Source organism: Diplotaxodon limnothrissa, linkage group LG22, assembly GCF_057381915.1.
Source record: "Diplotaxodon limnothrissa isolate DT_005_m linkage group LG22, D_limnothrissa_male_GT1.1, whole genome shotgun sequence".
NCBI lineage: Eukaryota > Metazoa > Chordata > Actinopteri > Cichliformes > Cichlidae > Diplotaxodon > Diplotaxodon limnothrissa.
The window spans coordinates 5026687-5049709 of NC_140616.1; the positions used below are offsets into that span (position 1 = coordinate 5026687).

The 23023-nt window shown below is 40.3% G+C and overlaps 3 protein-coding genes across 3 annotated transcripts; 2 read left to right on the top strand and 1 right to left on the bottom strand.

Moving 5' to 3' along the window:
* Nucleotides 1-3171: 3171 nt before the first annotated feature.
* LOC146609248 (hereditary hemochromatosis protein homolog) lies at nt 3172-7319 on the bottom strand. The gene is made up of 4 exons (XM_085346979.1): nt 7271-7319; nt 5967-6167; nt 5451-5702; nt 3172-3488 (listed from the first exon to the last, which is right to left on the bottom strand). The coding sequence occupies exons 1-4, from the start codon at nt 7317-7319 to the stop codon at nt 3172-3174; spliced, it is 819 nt and encodes a 272-aa protein (XP_085203105.1).
* A 1420-nt stretch (nt 7320-8739) lies between these two features.
* LOC146609249 (uncharacterized) lies at nt 8740-11161 on the top strand. Its single transcript, XM_085346337.1, has 2 exons — nt 8740-9136; nt 9479-11161. The coding sequence occupies exons 1-2, from the start codon at nt 9068-9070 to the stop codon at nt 10337-10339; spliced, it is 930 nt and encodes a 309-aa protein (XP_085202463.1). The 5' UTR covers nt 8740-9067; the 3' UTR covers nt 10340-11161.
* A 6973-nt stretch (nt 11162-18134) lies between these two features.
* On the top strand, nt 18135-22582 carry LOC146609250 (uncharacterized). Its single transcript, XM_085346660.1, has 2 exons — nt 18135-19291; nt 20215-22582. Exon 2 carries the CDS (start codon nt 20938-20940, stop codon nt 21940-21942), a length of 1005 nt encoding a protein of 334 aa, XP_085202786.1. The 5' UTR covers nt 18135-19291; nt 20215-20937; the 3' UTR covers nt 21943-22582.
* Nucleotides 22583-23023: the final 441 nt, after the last annotated feature.

Sequence of the window (23023 nt, forward strand, 5' to 3'; positions counted from 1 at the left end):
GTTCTTTCAAAATAAGACACACAACTACAACCATACATTTCACACCGGAGGATCAACTCTCGCGGAACGGTACCAAAAGACTCACGGACCGGTCCCGGTCCGTGGGCCTATTAGGGACCGCTCCTGTACAGGAGACACTGGACTAGATTGATTGACAATGGTCTACAGCAATCAGAACGCACAACGCGATGTACTGTAAAAAAAAAAAAATCAGCGAAACAGCAAGTGTCACTTTTGGCCACGAACAATTTAGGGGATGGTGAATTTTTTTTAACAAACCCAGAGTGTTAAAAAAAACACCCCCACTTAAAACCACTTTTTTTCTCAGCAGCATCAATAGTAACAAAAACGCAATTTAGTTTTCGCTGTCAAAGTCGATTTAACCAAAGTTACGTGTTTACGGAAAGTATGGAGGTCACGTGTTTCCGGTTACTGTGGAGCTCCACAGTGGCTGCAGCCAGATGCTCTTGTCCATTTCACTCTCGTTGATCAGCACAATTTTAACCCTTTCACGCATAGTGGTCACTACAGTGGACAGCTATTCATAGGCTGTTTTCTTGTATTTGTATCAGTGTTGATGGTATACTTGCACATAAACACAACACAGTGTATATTATTCATTCGTTTGTCAAAATCATAAGTCAAAACGTTTGTTGTCCATTTAAGTGGACATGTAAAAACATGAAAAGTACATGTTTAAAAAAAATCAAGTTCAAAAATCTTTTTTTCATGCCTAATGATGAATAAAAATACTTATGAAAAAAACTGATTAAGGTTGTCATAATTCATGCATGAAAGGGTTAAATCACTCTCTGCTGAGCAACCTCTGAACCATGGTCAAACTTTGTATACACTGTCAGTGGGATTTTTTTTAATGAACTTTATTGAACAAACAATGAGTACAAAACATACAAACAGATGAAGTATACAAAAGAAAAGGACATGAACGCACAAAACCAGGGGTAAAGAAATAATTATATGAATACATGCAAAAATTCACATATTTGTATTGTTTTGAGGGCCTTTTAGTTGGTGGAGTCTGATATTGATTTTATGTACAATTCCACATCCTTTAGAAAACGACAGCAATATGATGTTTTATCATAAAACTTACATTTATGGATAAAACATTTAGCTAAAAGTATTAACAAATTTATTAAAAAAAACATTTATCGCTCTTCTTGGGCAACTTAAAGAAACAGAATAAAACATTTTCCCATCGTAAACTCCCCTAAAATATGGACAAAAACAAACCTGCTAAATTCCTTCCAGAATCTCTGTCTAGAAGAACAGTACCAAAAAAGATGTGTCACAGTTTCTGGATGATCCCCACTGAAAGTGCAATTATTATTTATGTCTCTTTTAAATTTTACAATGTGGTGACTGGCTGGATAACATTTATGAAGAGTTTTAAATTAAACTTCCTTCACCTTATTTACAGTTAGATATTTATGGGGGATCATCCAGACTGTCTTCCAGTTGATATCCGGAACATATCGATTTCAGTACGATATTATATATGGGAGAGAAACGATATCTTCTTGGAATAAACTACATATTCTCTTATTGTTCCTGGGAAAAGCAGATTTTTCCCACTGCTGACTCAGCTGGATCGGGGAGAGCGACTGAGGTAGATATTGAGCTGTCAGTGTTTTAATATAACATTAAAGTACCTGAGGAAATGACACCAAGCACCACTGAGAATTCCACTGACTGTGCAAGTGTAACAGTGTTTATGTGGTATTATTCCACTTGCCACAAATGTCAGTGTAATGGGGAAACAGCGCGCCCCCCCCCCCTCTCGGTGTGGCTGGCTGCAGTAATCGCTGCCAGTCTGCCGTAGCCATACGAGAGGTGAGTTGTATTGTTCCGCACACGATATAGCTAAGTAGTACAGGCACATAAAACATGTTTGATTAGCTGATGGGCACCGAGTCTAATAAGTGCTTAGTGGACACATGTCCAGCATCAGTTTTATGTACTTTTCATTTGTTTATTATTGTGTAAAACTGTATGCTAAAGCGGAATGCTAATGAATAGAATAGAATAGAATAGAATTCAACTTTATTGTCATTGCACATGCACAGGTACAGGGCAACGAAATGCAGTTTGCATCCATCCAGAAGTGCTTTAGTGATATAGATATATTACAATATATATTAGCAATAGTATAGATATGTAAGTATATTACAGAAATGGGTCTATTATGGTATGTTATAATGTACACGGTATGAAGTATGTTGTGAATATTCTATAACTATAAGTATGTACAGGCTGTAGTGAGTACAAGCTATGTAATGAGATGTTCTGCCGTAATGTGCTGTGCGGAGTGGTGTGTGGCGAGCCTGTGCACTGATAATACACCATTGTTTCCATTCAGGCAATAAAGTGGCAACGATCGATAAGAGACTCCTTGTCTTTTTAAAAAACACAACACAACGCAGAGTCGAGGAGTCTGTTTGGGCCGAACTGTTGCAGCGGGATGAAGCAGAAACCAGTTACACAAGGAATTTGTTGTATGTAAGTAATTGTCCCTCTTTATTAACAAGCTGAGCCACCAATAGGATCCCATTTTGGACCCAAGTTTCTCCTCCCGGTGGGACAACAATAATTAGACAACAACGCAAACAGAATTTGTAAATGTGAATAATTAATAACACCTTCAGAAAGACACAAGAATGTTCATTAAACTGCATAACAATGCTGGCCACCACACAGAAGGAAATGTCCAGTGCACTGTAAGGCTCAGAATCACTAGTTAAATTGGCTGCTGTGTTGCTTAAACTGGAAGAGCAACGAGTGATTGTGATTAACTTCACAAGGTGTCACTGATAGGCTTCCCAACAATAGTACTTGTTATTTCTTTATACAATACTGACTAATTGAACTAATTGAAATACATCCATCCATTCTTTTCCACTTATCCTTGTAACAACCACCCCTGTCTTGTTGTTTTCATGCTAATCTCTTCTTTATCTTTCCTGCTTGTTTGGTTTCACGGGTCATAAGTTTGACACCCCTGGTATAAACTGTGAACCTGAAATTTAAACTGGATTCGTTTTAAGAATACTAATAACATTGATATCTTGCATTTTTGGAATAAAAAAAGTTATAACTTTATATATACAAGCACTGAATTTGTTTCTTCTTGTCTATTAGAATCTCCATTAGTTATTCAGTAGTAACAGCTGCAATTCTTGGATTCCAAACAAAAACTTTGGTGAGAATGTTCTTCTTGAAATCAGAGACCTGAAACACACACTCGTATCTGCTCCAGTCTTCTGGTCGAACTGATAAAACATTCAGATCAACACTCATCTGGAAGGTCCCATCATTGTTGGGGAGGATCTCTCTGTGGGGCACAACTTCATCGATCTCCTTTCCATCTTTCCTCCAGAACATCACGGCTCTGTCTGGGTAGAAACCTGTAGCGTGGCAGCTGACTGGAGAGGAGAAAGTCCTCTGGAGGAGAGACACTGAAGGAGGAACTGGAGAGTGGGAGGGTGGGAAAGTCAGAGAGTGAGAATGGATGAAAGAAATAATAATGAGAAAGGAAAAACAGGTAAAGAAAGAAGATGAGAATAAACAAGAAATTCAATAAAGAGAAAAAGAAACACTGCCAGCGAAACAAGTGTTAGATGAAAAACATGGCTGCAGCAGTAGAAAATAACTGACATGAACTGTGAAGATGTGAAAATCAAAACTAAATCTGTAATTCAAAACAGAGTGAGTATCACCAGCTTATTAGCAGCTGGATACGGATGCATCATGGCACAATCTAAACTAAATGCAACTTTAGAAACACAGATATATTATCAGTAACGACTGCACGAATGGAAATGTTGAACTCATGAATGCACTAAATGAAAACACATGGGTTCAGTTCATGTAAAATCATTCTTTTAATCACAAACATTAATATAAAATCATGTAAATCCATCCATCCACCAGCAGCTGAAGCTAAAAGAAAAGTTGGAGAATACACTGTTTGGAAAACGCTGAAGAACTCTTTCAGTTCCTCTTCTTACGGGCACAACTGCAGATTATCTACCTCAGTCTCACCTCTCTGTCACACCAACCCTCTGCTTGTCCTTCACTACATCCATGAGGCTCCTCTTCTCCTTCGGCCTGGCACCTTCACATTTAACATCCCTCATCTTAAAATATCCTCTACCCGTCCGGTGCACACGTCCAAACCATTTCAGCTTCGCCTCTTTAGCTTCATCTCCAAACCGCCCTGCCTGAACTGAGCTACCCCTCTGAGGGATTCATTTTTAATTTTGTCCATTCTGAACATCTTAACATCTTCAGCTCTGCCTCCTGTCTTTTCGTTAATGCCACTGTCTCCAAACCATACCTCATAGCATGTCTCACTGCCAGTTTGTAAACCTTCTCTTTCAGTCTTGCTGAATGCTCCTGACACTCGTCTCCACCCACTCCACTCTGTCTCTTTCTACCTGCCTCCCACTCATTCACACGTGTATATTCTGTCGTGCTTTAACAGACTTTCATTCCTCTTTTCCTCAGAGCACACCTCCACCTCTCCAGGCTCTCTTCCACTTGCTCTCACTACAGATCACAACATTATTTGCAAATATCACAACCCACAGAGACTCCTGCCTGCTTCCATCTGTCATATGATCTATTGTACACTCTATCTGGATCCACAAAGACACAACTCGTTCTGAGCTTCTTCTTCTTCTTATGGCTTTACTTTTCCTCCCTGGTTTCACATGTGTCCAATCAGCTCTGTGTGTGCATGCAGCCGTGTCTCTTCCTCTGACAGTTGTCAGTTTGTCTGTTTTGACTTTGATTTGACCCAGTAGTCGACTCCATAGTCTTTGTTCTTTTCTAGATTCTTTTTTTGGCAGCAGTTTGTTCTGATCAGCTTTCATCTGAGCTCCTGTTTTCTCAATTCAAGTCTGCATTTGAGTTTGTTTTTTTGTTTCTTTTGTTGAAGCTTGACATTTTGCTGCCCATGCAAATAACTGATTATCAGTTATGAATATCTCACTTTTTCAGAGAGGCCCCTTACCTACAAATAAAGGATAAAAACTACCCAATGGATTTATATCCATAGACTTAGTGTAGAACTATAAAGAATATATGTTATAATGTTAAAACTGGAGAAAACCACGAGTGTCCATAATGCTGTGTGTGCTGGTCACCTGGTCTTGATTATTAGAACACTATAAGTAACAGTGCACCACAAATTTGTTTCCTTATTTGTGTCTTGTGTCAAACTTACTGATAGAAATGTGAAACTATAAATTGTCCATAATATGTAGCAGTAGAGCAGTGTTTGCACACAGCTTCTTTCATTCACCTTCAAAATCATTAAATACAAAATTAGCCTCAAAGCTTTGTCCTTTAAAAGATAACTGTGTTGTTAGAAAGATAACTCAAAATAAAATAAACACCACTGCATTCATGAGGTCATGTGATTCTACCTGTTCTCTGCAGGGAGCTGTTCCCACCGTCCAAAAGCACCTTCAGCCGCTCTGGACAGATGTCAGTGAGGAAAACTTCATTTAGCTTTGTTTTATTACTGTCAGCATCCCAGCTCTGTTTGGCAGCGTCAGCCTTCGGTGAAGCCCATGACAGTGTCTTCAGATCCGGTTCAATAAAGCCATACTTCAAAAAGCCAGACTTCTCTCCAGTGCTTTCCTCATATTCACAGCCACTTCTAGTTTGTAAGATGCAAAAACGTGGAACGAGAGAGAGAGAGACTGAACTATGATGCATATATTAATCTAAAAGACTAAAATTTTGAACAATTCTGTAAACGCATTGTTTTGTCATGCTTTCTAAGAGATGTTGATATTAGTAAAGTCTGATCATTCCTGATCTCATCTGAGAAGCACAACAGCACAATCTTTAACAACTAGCAAAATAGTTTTCCTTAGGTGTATCTCATGGTTTATAATAATCAGACAGAAGGTATATAAGAAGAAATAAATAAATACCGTAACCTTCACTATGGTTGAACTGCTGTTTCAAACTAATAATCCGCGCTCTGTAGGCGCTTGGCTGAATGTTAAAGCACTCACGTTTGTACCACTCCAAGTAAACTGCCTCGACGCCATCAACCACAGCAACACCCACAAACTGTGTGACGTGTGGGACTCCAGCAGATCCAGTGAAGTGATTTATCAGCGAGTGTTTCACTGTGAAACAATCATTTTAATATTTTATAAGATTAGATAAATAAAATATCCAAAAAGTATGAAAAATATAACTCCTGTAGTTATTTTTTTAGTTACTTCAAGTGTGAGCAAGACCAACTGTGAGACAAGCTTAGCAATAAAAACTACGTTTAAATCTATAAGAAGAGGATTCGGTTATTATTCCTGAATGTGGGTGAGGAAGTTCAGTTAACAAAGGTCAGACTAACACAACGTTAAAGCAAACGCGCTGCAGATGTGAAAAGCTGTTAGAGCTCAAAGATTCAAAAGGTTTTATTACCTGCAGATGAAACAGAAAAAAAAAGAAGTCATCCTGTCCTCATCTTGTAGTTACTGTTAGAATAACTGTTGATCTTGTTTACTCTCGATGTACCGTTACCGGAAACCCGTTAGGTTCAGTACGTGAATAAAGTTTAAAAAAAAAAAAAAAAGGTTCAGTGCGTGTGGGATAAGGGCGTCTTCCTGTTCCTTTCACAGGAAAAGAACAAAGCAAACAAAAGGAAAATGAGCAACCACAACTCCAAATAACGTCCATGTTCAAAAAGGAGCAGGAAGAAGCATAAGAGGAGTCTTCATCAAACATCTTTCTGATTTTCTTTAGAAAAAAATAATGATTAGATGATGGAGGTCAGCTGTGTGGATCAGCCCTGACACCACACCCTTAACCAGCGGATGATCTGATATCCTCGTGTTGGTGTTGTTCCCAGACCATCATGAAAATGTTGTTCCAGGTTCAACATTGCAAGTGACCAATCACATTGTTGTGACGTTATTCTTTTGCGTGCCAAGCCATTCGTGCATTTATGAAATTCCAATGTTGCAAGGACAATATCAATTCTGCTTACTGTTTATTAAAGGGTTAGGGTTAGGGTCAGGGTCCGTTGATCGGCGGACAGAGGCGGTTTCTCGCAGCTTAAGTACAGTTTTTTGTTTTACGCCGGTTTTTCCCGAAGTCGCAAAAGTATGACGTCACAACATTCTGATTGGTCACTTGCAATGTTGATCCTGGAACAACATTTAGTATGATGATCTGGGAACAACACCAACACGAGGATATCAGATCGTGCCTGAACCAGCTACTCCACCTCTCCCCTGCAGCTGAGACACAAAAGACACCCCAGTCAATACCCCCATCGTCCTACTTAGATCGAGGAGGCAGCCCTGTTCCCCAAGCCTTTGGAGCACCTTGAATTAAAAAGGCTGGAGAGTTCTGTGGTGCTGCCTCTCACCGAGCCGCCTGATTTCGCCGTCAAGCTGAGGAAAAACAGACCAGGGAACCACAACAACATCAGGCGCTGTAACCAGAGGAGAAGCTAGAGCCCCATCATCCCGTCCATCATCATGGGGAACGGGAGATCCTTTGCTAAAAAGTTGATGACTTGGTGTCCCTTACCCAGCATCAGGGGGCTTGAAGAGAGAGCAGCTTAATTATCCTGTGTGAGAAGTGGCTACCATAGTAACTCTGGACACATACATAAACATGGACAGTTTTTATCAACTTCAGGCTGACACAACAACGACAGCGGGAAGAATAGACAAGCGGGTCTGGCTGTGTTTATGAAGGATAGTACAACTCTGTACACCTAAATATCAAAGAGATTCTCTGTGATAAGGACATTTAGCTGCTAGCTATTAGCATGATGCAGCTGAATAGAAAAATAGCAACTACTTTTAATATGATCAATCAGTTTTTAACATCATCGGCCATGGCTCCTATTAGCAGTGACACTGTGTCGTTGGAAAGTGGCACAAAGTTCAAATGTTTGGCAGCCTCCTCCCTGCATGTTAACTCTTTAACTAATGGTAGACACAGCTGTTTGCCAGTTGTGTGTGACTTACCAGCTTTTGGGAGAATGGCTTTGGCTACAGCACAAAAGTAAAACGCTGACTTTTGCTGCCTCAGAAAAAAATTTGGTTTGTCTTTCAGCATCGTGTACTTGGTTATAAGATGTCGTCTGAGATGTGAAAGTTTCATGCATTCAATACTGACAAGATCACTGCATAATAATTTAATATATTTTTAATAATATATATTAATATTAAAAGTATTGTAAAAAAATGTAAAATTGAAAGACATGATTAGTTTCTTATATTCACTTAGTGCACTGAAATGTAAAGGGCAACATTACCTCTGGGAAATCAAATATAAAAATTACTTAAAACTAACTATAATACAAACCAAAAGAAGTTTTTCCAGTGGAAAAAATCATGACAAAAGGATTGCTAAATGATACAGTGTATTGTCCACAGTGGATGTATCTCAGTGTTATTTTTGTTTGTAGAGATTTCATCAGTGATTATGGTTCATTAGTTTACATCTCTATGGTGTCTGTATTTGAATGATTTCTCTTTTGAATCACAGCATCAGTGTATGTCCAACAGGAAGAAGGATAAAATCAATACAGCAGATGTCAACAGATTTTTAGAAATATAAAAGTGCATAAAAAATTAGCAGTGCGATAAAAAGCTGTTACTATCAGCACGTCACAAGAATATTTTTCAGTAAACAGTGACTTGCTCATGTTACCAACTTGGCTCAGCATTGGCAACAAAAGGAAAGACTCCACAGACACAGCTTAGCTTGCTCAATTAGTTTATGTTACAAAGAATTCAATAACCGTGGCCTGAGTAAAGATAACCGTTGGTGGAGAAATGCCCTGCACTGTACACAAATGCACAACACATTGTAAGAAGATGCCTGTAAGAAACAACATTACCAAGGTTAGCAAACAGCCTCTAAAAGAAAAAAATTATTAACAATTGAAACCAGCACTGCAGGTACCAAAACAGCGCCACCAGGCCATCACACACAATTTTATACACCGGACAGTAATTTAAGACAAGCCTGTTCATCTCTTACACTTAGACTCATTTACAACCTTATGTGTTATGTTTTTATTCTTGATGCAGAACCATGGGGGGATGTGATCAAGAAACTTGAAGATGAGAATGTAAGCCACTGCAGCTGTTGCTGTGTGCGTGCGTGTGTGTCTGTGTGTTTGTTTTTGAACGGAGAGCCGCAATCCACAATTTACTATGCACATTCTAAAAAAATTTATTGAATTTCATATTTTTGTTTAATCAGTGACATTAATTAATGACGTGATATGTTTAAAGAGTAATTTTAAAAGTAATTTTTGTTCATCTTATGTTGGACAAATGTGTACCACATTACCAAAAGTATCTGTTATCAAAAGTAGATAGCAAAAAACAACTCTAAAATATGCAGTTGTATGTATTCATTGTTTTTTTAATATTGACAATTTTATTAATTTGTTATTTATATTTTTCAGATTGATGAAACTGTCATTCCCTTAATGACAGACAATGACCTGGCAAAGTACATCCCCAAAGTTGGCGATAGAGTCTCCACTGTGGCCTTCTGCAGACAAGCAACACTGTCACGGACGTCACCATCCAGGAAAGAATCTATACTCTCAAGGCCTGACAGGAGACTGACAGGAGCTGAGGGAATGCCTCCTAAAAAGAAATTGTCTCAGTGGGCAGAAAATACAAATGCAAAACGAACAGTGAGACGAATTGAGGTTGGCTGGATGGATTTTGATGAGGAGAAGGGTGGGTTCAAACAGGTGAAGTCTGTAAGTGGTAGTGGAACAAGGCATTTATCTGTAGATAAAAATGAAACAGTGTCAAATATCAAACTTATGGCTGAAAATCTGTTTTTCCCCAATGGCACCTCAAAAAAAACCAAAAGTCTTTCACACTATTCAACTCATATTGAGAGCTCACAGATGCATGTGGATGCTTCCAGTACAGTTGATGAGTTGTATAAGCAAAGTAAAGTCAAAATTCTGCGACTTTATCTGTGTACCAGAAAGAAAACACAACAGCAGCCCCAAGACATAGAGGCCGATCATGCAATAACCCAGCCCTCTGTGGTAGATCTCACTGGCAATGAACCTAATCAGGCCGCTGATGATCTGTTGGTGGAAAACATAAATTCAGAACCATCAAACTTTGTAATTAATGATGGAGCTTCCATAAGTGGATATTTGAAACTGAATGACACATTACCATGGGATGGTCTGCCAAATGTAGGTGACAGTGAAGATTCTGATGCAGTTGTTAAACACTGTTTACAGAAAAAGAGTCTGATCCACCTCATCACACATTGTCTCTCTCACCGGGGCTGACAGGAGAGGCCAATATTCCTGACCAAGCACCCCCTGAACCACGATCTTGTCCCGTAATACTAACTGTTAGAAGAGGTCATTGTCTTACTGATTTGATCAGTGCCTTTAAGGACTCAAACATTATTTCATCTGAGGTCAATATCAAAATGTTGTTACCAAATGGAGAGCTTGAACAGGGGGAAGGAAGTGGTGTTTTGCGGGACTGCCTGACAGAATTTTGGATGGATTTCTATGACAGCTGCACATTGGGAGTTGAGGTGAAAGTCCCATTCATCCGGCATGACTTTCAGTGTGAAGAATGGCAGGCTATAGCTAGAGTGTTTGTTGTAGGGTGGAAACAAGTTGGTTACTTCCCAGTGAAGCTTGCAATACCCTTTCTGGAGGAGATATTGTACGGCTCGACAACCAGTAGTTTAAAAGATTCCTTTCTTTTGTACGTCTCACAAGAAGAGCGATCTGTTCTCCTGAAGGCTTTGGATGACTTCAATTCAGTGGATATAGATGAATTGCTGGAAGTACTTGATGCACATGAGTGCAAGCAGGTTCTTACCAAGGACACACTGCTCCCTGTTTTGGCACAGATAGGACACAAAGTACTTATTCAGGCCCCAATGTTTGTAATCAAGTGCTGGCGTCCCGTTGTGGGTTCTGTAGCTGGTTTACTCCCACCAGAAGGACTGCATCATTTCATAGCAGAAAAAAAAGCGACTGTAAAAACAGTGAAGGAGCTTCTAATCTTTCCAGAGGAGATGACAGCTGCCCAGTCAACAGTTTCTCCTTACCTGAAAAGGTACATTGGAGAAATTGATTTCAATTATCTTCAGCTTTTCCTGCAGTTCTGTACAGGATCCAATCTGTTGGATAAAGCCATACTAATTGAGTTCATAGAAACTACAGATTTCCTCCGCAGACCACAAGCCCACACATGTGGATGTGTACTAAAGCTGCCCCTTGGTTATCACAGCTATCCAGACTTTCGCAGTGAATTTAACAGCATTCTCGCAAGCTCTATGTGGGTGATGGATGTGGTGTAGGTCAGTGTTACCCAACCTTGGTCCTCAAGGCACTCTGCCCTACACGTTTTAGGTTTTCCACCCTAACAGTTCATAGAAACACGGGTGTAGTTAACAGTAACATGAAGGAATGAATGTAAATGTTCAATAGACTGGGTGGTTAAGTTCTCTTAACAGTGTAGCCTGTTGTGCCTTTTTCATGTGCAGCCTTTTCATCTGGTCAGTAATTGCTTTCTTAGTTTCTCCCCCCAATTAAAATAGTAAGCTAAAGGGAATGTTCAGGTTTTTTGAAGTGGAGTTACCTGTAGTAGACAGCACTTAGCACTCTGATTTTGCAGAAGCAGCAGTGAGTGTTGGGGACAAAATAAGGCAACAAATTGCTTGGGGAATGAGACCACAAAACAACACCAGTTGAAAATACATATACATATTTAAATAACATTTTCAGTGCTTCACCTGGTAGGAATCCGTACACTAAACATAGAAGTGCATCTGTTCCTGCTGTACACATTGTTACTGTGTTTCTGGTTAGTGCCAAAATAAATTACTAATTTTAACATTCTAATACTTTTTTTACTACAGGAAGAGTAACAAATATTTCCAATATAGCATACAGTAACAGTTCTACAAACTGGAAGATTGCTGAGTGCTGTCTACTGTATATACACTGAACAAAAATATAAACGCAACACTTTTGTTTTTGCTCCCATTTTTCATGAGCTGAACTTAAAGATCTGAAACATTTTCTACAAACACAAAGGACCCATTACTATCGAATACTGTTCACAAATCTGTCTAAATCTGTGTTAGTGAGAACTTCAGGTTTGCCGAGATAATCCGTCCCACCTCACAGGTGTGGCATGTCGAGGTGCTGATTAGACAGCATGAACATTGCACAGGTGTGGGATCTGGGCTTTATAGTTATACTAATACTAATCTTGGTCCGGATGCGCAAAGCTTTTCAACTTTATGCGCATAATACAGGTGAAAAAATCAATATTTTTCAATCCCATGAGGGGATCCAATATCATCTCAGACCTGAATGTACCAATGATAGAGCACTGAAGAGTTACTGATGCGTGAAGCCTGACTGCTTTTGACAGACTGGCAGTGACAGATCGGTAGCTGCAGCATAACTGATGGAGAATGAGCGCAGACAAGGATAATGTCCTCCGATCAGAAAAAAAACAACGTTTAAGTTGTGCTGACTTCTGATCAGTTCAATTGGCAAAGTGTTCCCTGATTTAAAAACTTTGGCTGGGTTGATGCTTCAGCCTCCATTACGCACATACAGAGCGCAGTTGACCTACTTCAACAACATTAGGAATACATTGCATTTACCGTTCGGTAAAGGTAATGTCGTTTTAACTATGTAAACAATTATTTTGTTACCCTTACTGCTAAAACAGCGTAATTTAATGTAATTAATTACCACCACTGGTTATCATAATGTAAAGTGTAGAAGTAAATTTAAATCTAATTTGATATACAAAGAGGTGTTTACAAAGGTTATAAAGCTAGTTCAGAATCAGAATCAGAAATCAGAATCAGAAAGGGGTTTATTGCCAAATGTTGAGCAGGTTTACAACATCAGGAAATTGCTGCGGTGCTTCAGTGCAAACATAGTGTCATAAGTTGCGCTTAAATAGACATGAAAAAATAAAAGTAAGAATAAGAATTAAAAGTGCTACGTAGAAAGATATATGCATGAGATATACATGAGATATATACATGAGAATAAGAATTAAGAGTGCTACGTAGAAAGATATATACATGAGTGCAGGTGGTGATCAGTGCCAAACATGGAATGATGCAGTGAACTCAGCGTAGGGTCATGTGTTAGTGGCGGGAACAGTCATATGGTTATTGTTCATGTGTCCAACAGCAGAGGGGAAGAAACTGTTCTTATGGCGAGAGGTTCTGGTGCGAATGGACCGGAGCCTCCTGCCTGAGGGGAGCAGGTCAAACAGACTGTGTCCAGGATGAGAAGGGTCAGCTGAGATCCGAGCTGCACGCCGCAATGTCCTGGAGGTGTACAGGTCCTGCAGAGATGGGAGTCTGCAGCCAATCACCTTCTCAGCAGAGCGCACAACACGCTGCAGTCTCTGTTTGTCCCTGATAGTGACTCCAGCGTACCACACGGTGATGGAGGAGGTGAGGATGGACTCGATGATTGCAGTGTAGAATTGCATCATCGTCCGTGTTGGCAGGTTGAATTTCTTCAGCTGCCTCAGGAAGTACATCCTCTGCTGGGCTTTCTTGATGACGGAGGTGATGGTGGGCTCCCACTTCAGGTCCTGGGTGATGGTGGTACCCAGGAAGCGGAATGAGTCCACAGAGGGGATGGGGTGTCAGTCAGGATGATGGGGGGGGGGGGGGGGGGAGTGGGGCTGTGTGCTTCCTGAAGTCCACAATAATCTCCACTGTCTTCTGGGCATTCAGCACCAGGTTGTTGTGGCTGCACCAAGACACCAGACGTTCAACCTCCCTCCTGTAGGCAGACTCATCCCCGTCCGAGATGAGCCCAATAACGGTGGTGTCATCTGCAAACTCGATTAGCTTGACAGACTGGTGGGTGGAGGTGCAGCAGTTGGTGTACAGGGAGAAGAGCAGAGGAGAAAGAACACAGCCCTGAGGGGAGCCGGTGCTGATGGTCCGGGAGTCCGAGACACATGCTGCTTCCTGTCCGTCAGGAAGTCAGTGATCCACCGGCAGATGGGATCAGGCACATTCATCTGGGAAAGCTTGCCTCGGAGATGGTCTGGAAGGATGGTGTTGAAGGCAGAGCTGAAGTCCACAAACAGGATCCTGGCGTAGGTTCCTGGGGAGTCCAGATGCTGCAGGATGAAGTGTAGGGCCATGTTGATGGCGTCGTCTACCGACCTGTTGGCTCTATATGCAAACTGCAGGGGGTCCAGGAGGGGGGCCGTGAGGGTCTTGAGATGGGAGAGAACTAGGCGCTCAAATGACTTCATGACCACAGATGTCAGAGCCACGGGTCTGTAGTCATTTAGTCCAGTGATCCTAGGTTTCTTGGGGACAGGGATTATGGTAGAGGACTTGAAGCAGGCAGGCACATGACATGCCTGCAGTGAGGAGTTGTGATAGAGGATTTTTATGAAATACAATATAATCAAGTGTTCATATATTTTCACATAACCAAGCCTATTGTTAAACAAAACACAATGCATTCCTTACTTCAGTGTTTGAGATGTTTGACAAGACATGATATACGATGCATTCTTTACTTCAGTGTCTGTGATGTCAGATAAGCACGATATACTGCTGTGTCGTTATTTTTCAGTTTGTGTGCAGAGGTTAGATAGCTGAGACAATGCCTGAGCTCTCCCCTTTCCGTTAAAAGAGGAAGTGCTATGTAACCCATTTTGGCCTATAAATAAAGCAAGCAGCCTGTGCTCGGGGTGTGAGTGATTTTGCTGAGAGGCACACACCCGTGCGCACGTTCTTAAACTCTCTGAGTCGGTCTGCAGTGTCTTATTTCTCTTACTTGTGAACAAATGTCTTAACCCCTGACATTTAATTGGTCCTTCGAGCTGGAGAACTAACTGTTATTTTTAACGTCTAGTTTTCCACAGACGGTCTTCATCGATCCTGACGTCGTGTTGCCTGCGCTGGAAAAAACCTGTGCACAGTAAAGGAGAAAAACCGGGACCATTCGATCTCCGGTCAGCGTCTTATACAGGCCCCACGGCGCCAGGACCAGATGAACTGAATTCAAAACGCATCGCCACAGTAAGGTGAATATGAAACACTGCATTCCATCTAGCGCTAAAATACGTTGATATTGAGATTTTCCTTTAAAATAGTGTGTAAACCTGGTTAGCGCCGACAGATCTCAGTCCAAGAGCGAAATTCTCAGTCCATAAGGGGACTAGGAGAAATCGCTATTAAAAGTTCCGGTTGCTCTGGGAAGCAGCTGAACGGAACAGGCAGAGGGACTTAAGAGACAACAGGCAAGAGCGAAATTCTAGAAATCGCTATTAAAAGTTCCGGTTGCTTTGGGAAAGCAGCTGTAACGGAACGAGTTCCGGTCGCTCTGGGAGTGGCTGCAACGGAACAGGTAGAAGGTTGCACAATAAAAATACGGAAAATCTCAATAAAAATTATAAAAGCGCGCTCTGTTTGTGTCAACAAAGAGGAGTGAGTTGTCATTTACGACCCAATACGCGGTCGAACCGCTCCTCAAACTGTTTTCCTGTGTACACTCACGAACTGGTTGGAGTGGGAATCTAAGGTTGTGCGTCATCACGTAAAATCAATAACCGCTCTCTCAAATAGTGGGTGAGTAGAAGCCTGTTATTGATCACCTGCCCCCTCCTTTGTGCCAGAGAAGGTGTCACAGTTCTGACGTAATTAGTTCAAAATGGGTAACTCTAAAACTAAAGTAAAATTAACAGCAGATGAAGAGTGGTTAGAAAAAAAAACTGTTCAAATGCAGGAATAGTCAGTGCAAAAAGGTGGAGAAATCTACATAAAATATATTGTCCAGCTTGGCAAGGCAAATGCACCCCTGATTCAATAAATGCTTTAAAAACCGCTTTGCAAAAAGAGCTATATGTGGAAAAAAGTCAGAAGAAAAAAGCAAAACGTCTAGCAGAATGGCATCTTTTCAAAGTGATGATGACAGACGTAGAAGACGTGATGAATGACTAGTACGAGAGGAAGGAAGTGAAACAGATGAAGCGGAAGTTTACAATATAGAACAACTGCTGCTAGGGTCAGAAGCCAAACCAACAGTTGTAATATATGTGAACGGTGTGCCGTTAAAAAATGTTTTGAGACACAGGAGCTTGTAAAACTGTTTTAACTGTAGAAGTCCCAAATGTAACATTTTCAAAAAACACTATAATTGTGAAATCAGCCTCAGGACATGTGACAAAACAGCATCTAACCGATCCCCTTTTTATGTCACATAGAGATAGTGGCCGTGGCTGCAAATATCAGTGCATTTATGACCCATCATGCCCAGATTGTATGAAATAAATAAAAGGAAATCATTTATATGAAGACCTTTTCTATAAAAAAGAGAGATGCATAAGGTAGATTAAGGCTGTATCATTGTACAGCCAAGGAAAGTGTGTGAAAAGATAAATGTTTCCATCCTGGAAGTGGGTGAGACTGCAGCTCATTCACAGTCCTTGATGGATACAAAATAAAATATAATAATAAACTACTTTACACTGGCTGCCTGTCCGTCAGAGGATAGACTTTAAAGTTCTGATGCTGGTCTATAAAGCTCTGAATGGTTTAGGACCAAAATACATCAATGACCTCCTGACCCAGTATGAACCTTCCAGATCCCTCAGGTCATCTGGATCCGGTCTTTTATCAGTTCCCAGAGTCAGAACCAGACACGGAGAAGCTGCATTCAGCTTTTATGCTCCTTATATCTGGAACAAACTCCCAGAAAGCCTCAGATCAGCTGAAACACTCAGTTTATTTAAATCCAGGTTGAAGACTCACCTGTTCTCAGCTGCATTTGAATAAAGCACCAAATCCACACTTTTAAGCTTAAATTTCAAAACTTACATTTAACTACTGATTTTATCTACTGTTCTGATTTTATCTGTTTTGATTTTATATACTGTTTTGTTTGTTTGTTTGTTAATTAGTTAGTTAGTTTATTTGCTTGTTTTAATCAATTTTAAATCATGCTTTTTATTTGTTTTTGTTTCTAATGTCTCTGTAAAGCACTTTGAATCACCTTGCTGTTGAATTGTGCTATACAAATAAACTTGCCTTACTTGGTTCGACATGCAACAGAGAGAATAAATGTGACTGAAGGTTGGATCTGAGATGAGGCAAACAGAAGACCAGTCTAAAAGTAGGCACAAACCTGTTCAGAGAAAAAGCTAATTGTACAGATTGGATGAACTATAAATTATCTGTTTGCTGAGTAAGATGATCCTAACTATTAAATTGGCTCAGTAGTAGTATAGTGATATACACTAATAAAATATTGTAATATACTATTGTTATTATATAGACAGAAAAAGATGATAATAATTAATAAAAATATAATATTAATATTGAAAAGAAGTATCCTAGCCAGTATGATGTGAGATGGACAATTGTTATGAAGTAGTCTGCATCAAGCTTAAGGTTTGCTCAAACTCAGTATAATGAAATATGAGATGAAGAAAATAAAAGCAATATCTAAACCAATTAGGTGCATAGAGGCACTTAACCTGCTTGAAAACCTGTCATTTATCCTAGATAAATATTACTGAGATACAGAGCACATCTATAATAACAACTAATAAGCCAAACCCTGTAGATAATAACTAAACCTACAGGATTATGAAGCTGAATTAAATGTGTGGACACCGCTAAGTTGATGAGCATGTTACACATTTTCTTTTATTTTTTATTTATTGGTTTTTTTAGAGCAGAGGCTGCATGCTATTAAAAGCCAACACATGCAGCTGTCTGTGAGCTCAGTTTCCCCTCACACTTCTGCTTTGTTTCTGGCAGCATTTTTCTTTGTCCTGACTCATGTATGTTTTTTTTTTGTTTTTGTTTTTTGGATTATTTTGTTGGTTTGGAAACAAATTTGTGCCAATACTTGTGGATTACGGTGACACATAGTGATTAGGCATATGATTTACAAATGCCCAGTTTTAGAACTGTGAGCTATGAACAATGCAAAGTTTAGGAAAATATATATATACACAAAACAAAAACTTCAAAGTTTGAAATATGTAAGATGTGTGAATTTTTTGAAAAACTAGACATCATCTAAAAATGTCTTGAGTGAAAGTGTAATGTTGCATCTATAGAAGAAAAAAAAAATAGAAAAAAGAAGAAGAAGCATTCAGTTATTTAAAAATAGGCATTACAGACAGATACAGTTTTAGCACTGCCTGACTATAATAAGCCTTTCTACTTACGTGTAGATAGAGGAGCAGGTTATATGAAGGCTGCGATAACACAAGCGTTTGGAGGAAAACAATGCTCATTAACATTCCCGGTGAAATTTAGACTCTGTTGCATCAGGCCTGCCTGCATGTGTAAGCCTGTGTAGCCGCAGCAGAGACAGTAAAAGAGTCAGCTGCACGTAAGCAGTCATATGTGCATATGAATTGCACACAGGCCAAAATATAAATATATACACTGACAGCCAGTTTGTTCTTTCAGCAGTGCATCACTTAGCAAACATTTGGCATAACGGAGGTATGGTTACCTCTACGGGTAACCCAGTGAAACACGGCAGCTTATTAAAAATCTTATTAGAAGTGATCACCTTGCCAGAACAATTGGCACTTCGCAAATGTGCAGCACATCAAAAAGACAATTTTATTGTCACAAAAGGAAATAATTTTGCAGATCAAGCAGCAAAACAGGCTGCACAACAATTGGCAGAGCTACTAGTATCCGACTGCTGCCCACAAATACCACCTAATGTTCTAAAAACCGAACAACAAGCTGCAACAATCACTGAACAAAACAAGTGGCTGAAATGTGGAGCACAACTGAAAGATGACTTAATGGTCTGTGATGGAAAACCAATATTACCAGAGTCGTTACACAGGACAGCGGTTGTAGTGACACATGAAGTAAATACATGTGTCAACAGGAGGGAGATATAGTATAGATAAACAATACAATACACACTTTTACACTATAAATTTTGAAAGTTCAGCAAAAGAATTTATCAGAACATGCATGGTTTGCCAAAAACACAATGCACAGGGAAATTTAAGACCAAAGCGAGGGCGTTTCCCTAAACCACCGCACCCATTTCACACTATCCACATGGATTTTATAGAACTAAACGAATCGCAATCCTCCAAATATGCACTTGTGATAATAGATGTATTTTCCAAATGACCAGAAATATACCCAGTGAAAAAAGCAGATGCAATTTCAGTAGCAAAATGTTTGTGCAACCATTTTATACCAACATATGGCATCCCAAGTTTAACCCTTTACAGCCGATCGGAGCGGGCACGCTCTGTTTTGCGTAACTATTTTTAAATCCCAGTAGCTCTGCAACCACGTAAGCTAGCGCAAAAATTTTTTTTGCATATGAAACCGGAGGAGTTGTACTTACATTTTATGCCATCAGCTTGTCCTAGGTCACAGTTTCCTTCCACATAAAGCTTTGCAAAAACTGCATAAAAAGCGCTTGCAGGAACAAAAACATAATATTCAAGAAACACGCTTTGCCAATCCGATCAGCTGTTCATAAGACTTCCTACGTTGGAATAGACGTCAGCGCGAACTTTTGCATTTCCGCCATTACCTGCCCGAAACCGGAAGTGACGTCATTTTCGCGGAAATGTAGTCTTTTTTATGATCAGGGCCTCAGGGCATATACTGGTCTTTTTAAAAGTTATCTTTGACTTTATGACTTTCTGTGTCGTTTCTGGGATGCTTAGGACTCATATTGCACTGCTGGAAATAGTTTATTTTGATGCATATGCTGCTTTTTTGCAAATTTGCAGTATAATATTTATTTTCGTTTTTCCTGCAGTGTATAAAAATTGATGTATTTCAAAAATAAAACTATGAAGACACTCAAAATAAATTCCCTGTGGTGGGAAACTAGTTTGTGCAACTTTTTTGTATTTACAGTTTTGAGGGATAAGCCTCTTAAATTTCTCTAACTACAAATATATGTTAAAAAAGCAAAAACGATTTTCAATTTTTTTGTAGTTTATTGCACTTTTTTGCAATTTATGTAATTACTATGCACTTAATGAATACATATTATTAAAATCTGGGCTATAATGGTTGTATTGATGTATAGCAACTTGAAATGCTCCCAAAAATGGCTCCACAGCATGTAAAAATATAATATAAGCTCTGGCGGACTTGGTTCTATGGTAGGTCTTAAAGGGTTAATACGATCTGACAATGGCACACATTTTGTAAATGAAGTAATAAGTAAAATATCTGAAGCTTTAGGTTTTAGCATAAAACACCATTGTACTTATCATCCACAAAGTGCAGGATTAGTCGAAAGAACTAACGGCAGAATTAAACAGAGATTAAGAAAATGTATGGAAGAAACTAAAAGACCATGGCCTGAATGTTTGAGCTTAGTTAAGCTATGGATGAGAATAACTCAAGGAGCAAGTGGTCTGACTCCGTTTGAGGTCATACATGGCAGAGCGTTTCCTCTGCCAATAACTAGTGAGCCAATCAATAAATCTGCCGCAGAAACAACGATGGCAGAATGGATCACAAAACTGTTTGAGAATAAAGAAGTGATACTAAGCAATCAACTGCCGAGTAATCTTCTCCAGTCTCTTGCAGGTTGAACCCAGGTGACTGGATCCTGATCAAGGTGCTCCAAAGGAAAAACTGGGCCTCTCCAAGGTGGGAAGGGCCATACCAAGTACTCCTGACCACACCCACAGCCTGTAAAATTGTGGAACGACCGTCCTGGATCCACCAAAAGCCACTGTAAAAAAGTGAGTGACAATCCAGACGTTTAGACGCCGGTTCCCCTGGATCTCTAGGTGATCTACCGGTGGAGGAAGGGCTGATTGGGTATATCCCGCCTCTTCACTTTGCTGGTAGTCCACTCACCAGAGGTTTTAGGTGTACTAGGTCACCATGAAGAAATTTGTCCTCATAGTGGCTGGCATAGCGCTCCTAGTGAGCCTACTGATGTTCACCTGGAAGGACGAAGACCCACAGCACCACCTGCAGAAAAAATGGTCGTATGACAACTCACACCTGAAGGAGATAGACAAAGAACACAACCACCCGTGGCTGAACAATGCATGGTACAGGTATGTCCATGACAGAGTGCACGGAGAAGGCAATGCCACAAACTGCTACGTCTGCTCACATCTGCCTACAACAGCACTCCATGCCACGGTATATGGAAAACCCCCGACCAAGGCTGAAGCCCTCTGCATATACGACAAGGCCATTACCGGGAACTGCTCAACACCAGGAAAACCTGTAATGGTAATAGGCGGATCCATAAAGGACCAAACCAGCAACAAATGCCACAATACTACACAATATATAGTCCCACAGAGTGTGAAGGCTCTAATCTACAACATAACAAACTGCACCCACCAGTACCCAAACATAAACTACACCTGTGACGCAGCCTACTGGGTGCATATAAACGTCAGCCACAAACAACTGAAATCATTCTCAGTTGTCTTGCCACCCGACATACAACACCCAGTGTGTTTTAACTTCACAGGAGAAACCGGCCAGACAGGTACGCCCCAGGGTCTGAAGAAATTAGGACAAAATGGAAACTGCTCCATGATCCTGACGGCACCAGACTGGGATGGCAACGGCTCATCAACAGGTACATACTGGGTGCAGGGTGCAGCCTGGGCGTGTGGCCAGAAAGTCTATTTCATGCTACCACCAAACAGCACCGGACTCTGCGCCCCTGTTCTGGTATCTGACCACACCTTCAAAATTACAGCGGAACCACATCAGACGAGACGCAAGAGGAGCACTACAGACGTGCAAGCTCACGACTCGATCTGGGGAACTGACGTGCCAGATGACTTCAAACTCTGGACCGACAGCCAGAAGGTAACACACGCTTTGTTTCCCTGGATCGGAGTAGGAAAGCACGCACTATGAATAGAGACTTTAGACTATCGTTTTGGACTGTTTCTGAATGCTTCAACAAAGATCAACAAGGCTCAGAATGAAGAAATCGATGCAGTGCGCATCACAATAATGCAACACCGAGTCGCATTGGACATGATACTAGCCGAGAAAGGAGGCTTATGTGTGCTCTTCAACACGACTTGCTGCACATACATTCCTGATAATGTGCACTCCAACAATATGACTGACGCACTGGACGTGCTGCGACAACTGAGTCAAGCTCAACGACAGGACTACATCACTGGTAAAGAGGACTGGCTCACATGGCTTCTTAGTGGGTCATGGAAGACGTTGCTCATGAAAGGACTAGTACTCGTTGGAGTACTGCTCATACTCCTTTGCTTATTCTCAACATGCATATTGCCCTGTGTCCACAGAATGGTAAACAATATGTTCACCACAAAACTACTAGCATATGTCTCCCTACCCCAATACGAACCACACGCAGAGATTGAACTTGAAGAAGATGAATTTTAACTGATGATCATGTATGTTTTCACTAAATGACATGCAAGTTGAAAATGTGACTATGCATTGATTAAAACCTGTGAAATATATTAACATCAGGAGGGAAATGTAAGAGGATTTTTATGAAATACAATATAATCAAGTGTGCCTTATAATCAAGTGTTCATATATTTTCACATAACCAAGCCTATTGTTAAACAAAACACGATGCATTCCTTACTTCAGTGTTTGAGATGTTTGACAAGACATGATATACGATGCATTCTTTACTTCAGTGTCTGTGATGTCAGATAAGCATTATATACTGCTGTGTCGTTATTTTTCAGTTTGTGTGCAGAGGTTAGATAGCTGAGACAATGCCTGAGCTCTCCCCTTTCCGTTAAAAGAGGAAGTGCTATGTAACCCATTTTGGCCTATAAATAAAGCAAGCAGCCTGTTCTCGGTGTGTCTGTCTTCTCAGAGGCATTCACCCGTGTGCACGTTCTTAAACTCTCTGAGTCGGTCTGCAGTGTCTTATTTCTCTTACTTGTGAACAAATGTCTTAACCCCTGACATTACCATAAAGTGGTGCACAATTCTGAAT

What these genes read in the sequence shown, in the direction of transcription:
- LOC146609248 (XM_085346979.1), bottom strand. Translation starts at nt 7,319, where the DNA reads ATGGGGGTATTGACTGGGGTGTCTTTTGTGTCTCAGCTGCAGGGGAGA. An exon ending in GTCTCAGCTGCAGGGGAGAG is followed by an intron (nt 6,168 to 7,270) that starts GTGGAGTAGCTG and finishes ATTGTTTCACAG; the next exon opens with TGAAACACTCGCTGATAAAT. An exon ending in CAACCATAGTGAAGGTTACG is followed by an intron (nt 5,703 to 5,966) that starts GTATTTATTTAT and finishes TTCCACGTTTTT; the next exon opens with GCATCTTACAAACTAGAAGT.
- LOC146609249 (XM_085346337.1), top strand. Translation starts at nt 9,068, where the DNA reads ATGTGTTATGTTTTTATTCTTGATGCAGAACCATGGGGGGATGTGATC. An exon ending in AGAAACTTGAAGATGAGAAT is followed by an intron (nt 9,137 to 9,478) that starts GTAAGCCACTGC and finishes TATATTTTTCAG; the next exon opens with ATTGATGAAACTGTCATTCC.
- LOC146609250 (XM_085346660.1), top strand. Translation starts at nt 20,938, where the DNA reads ATGAAGAAATTTGTCCTCATAGTGGCTGGCATAGCGCTCCTAGTGAGC.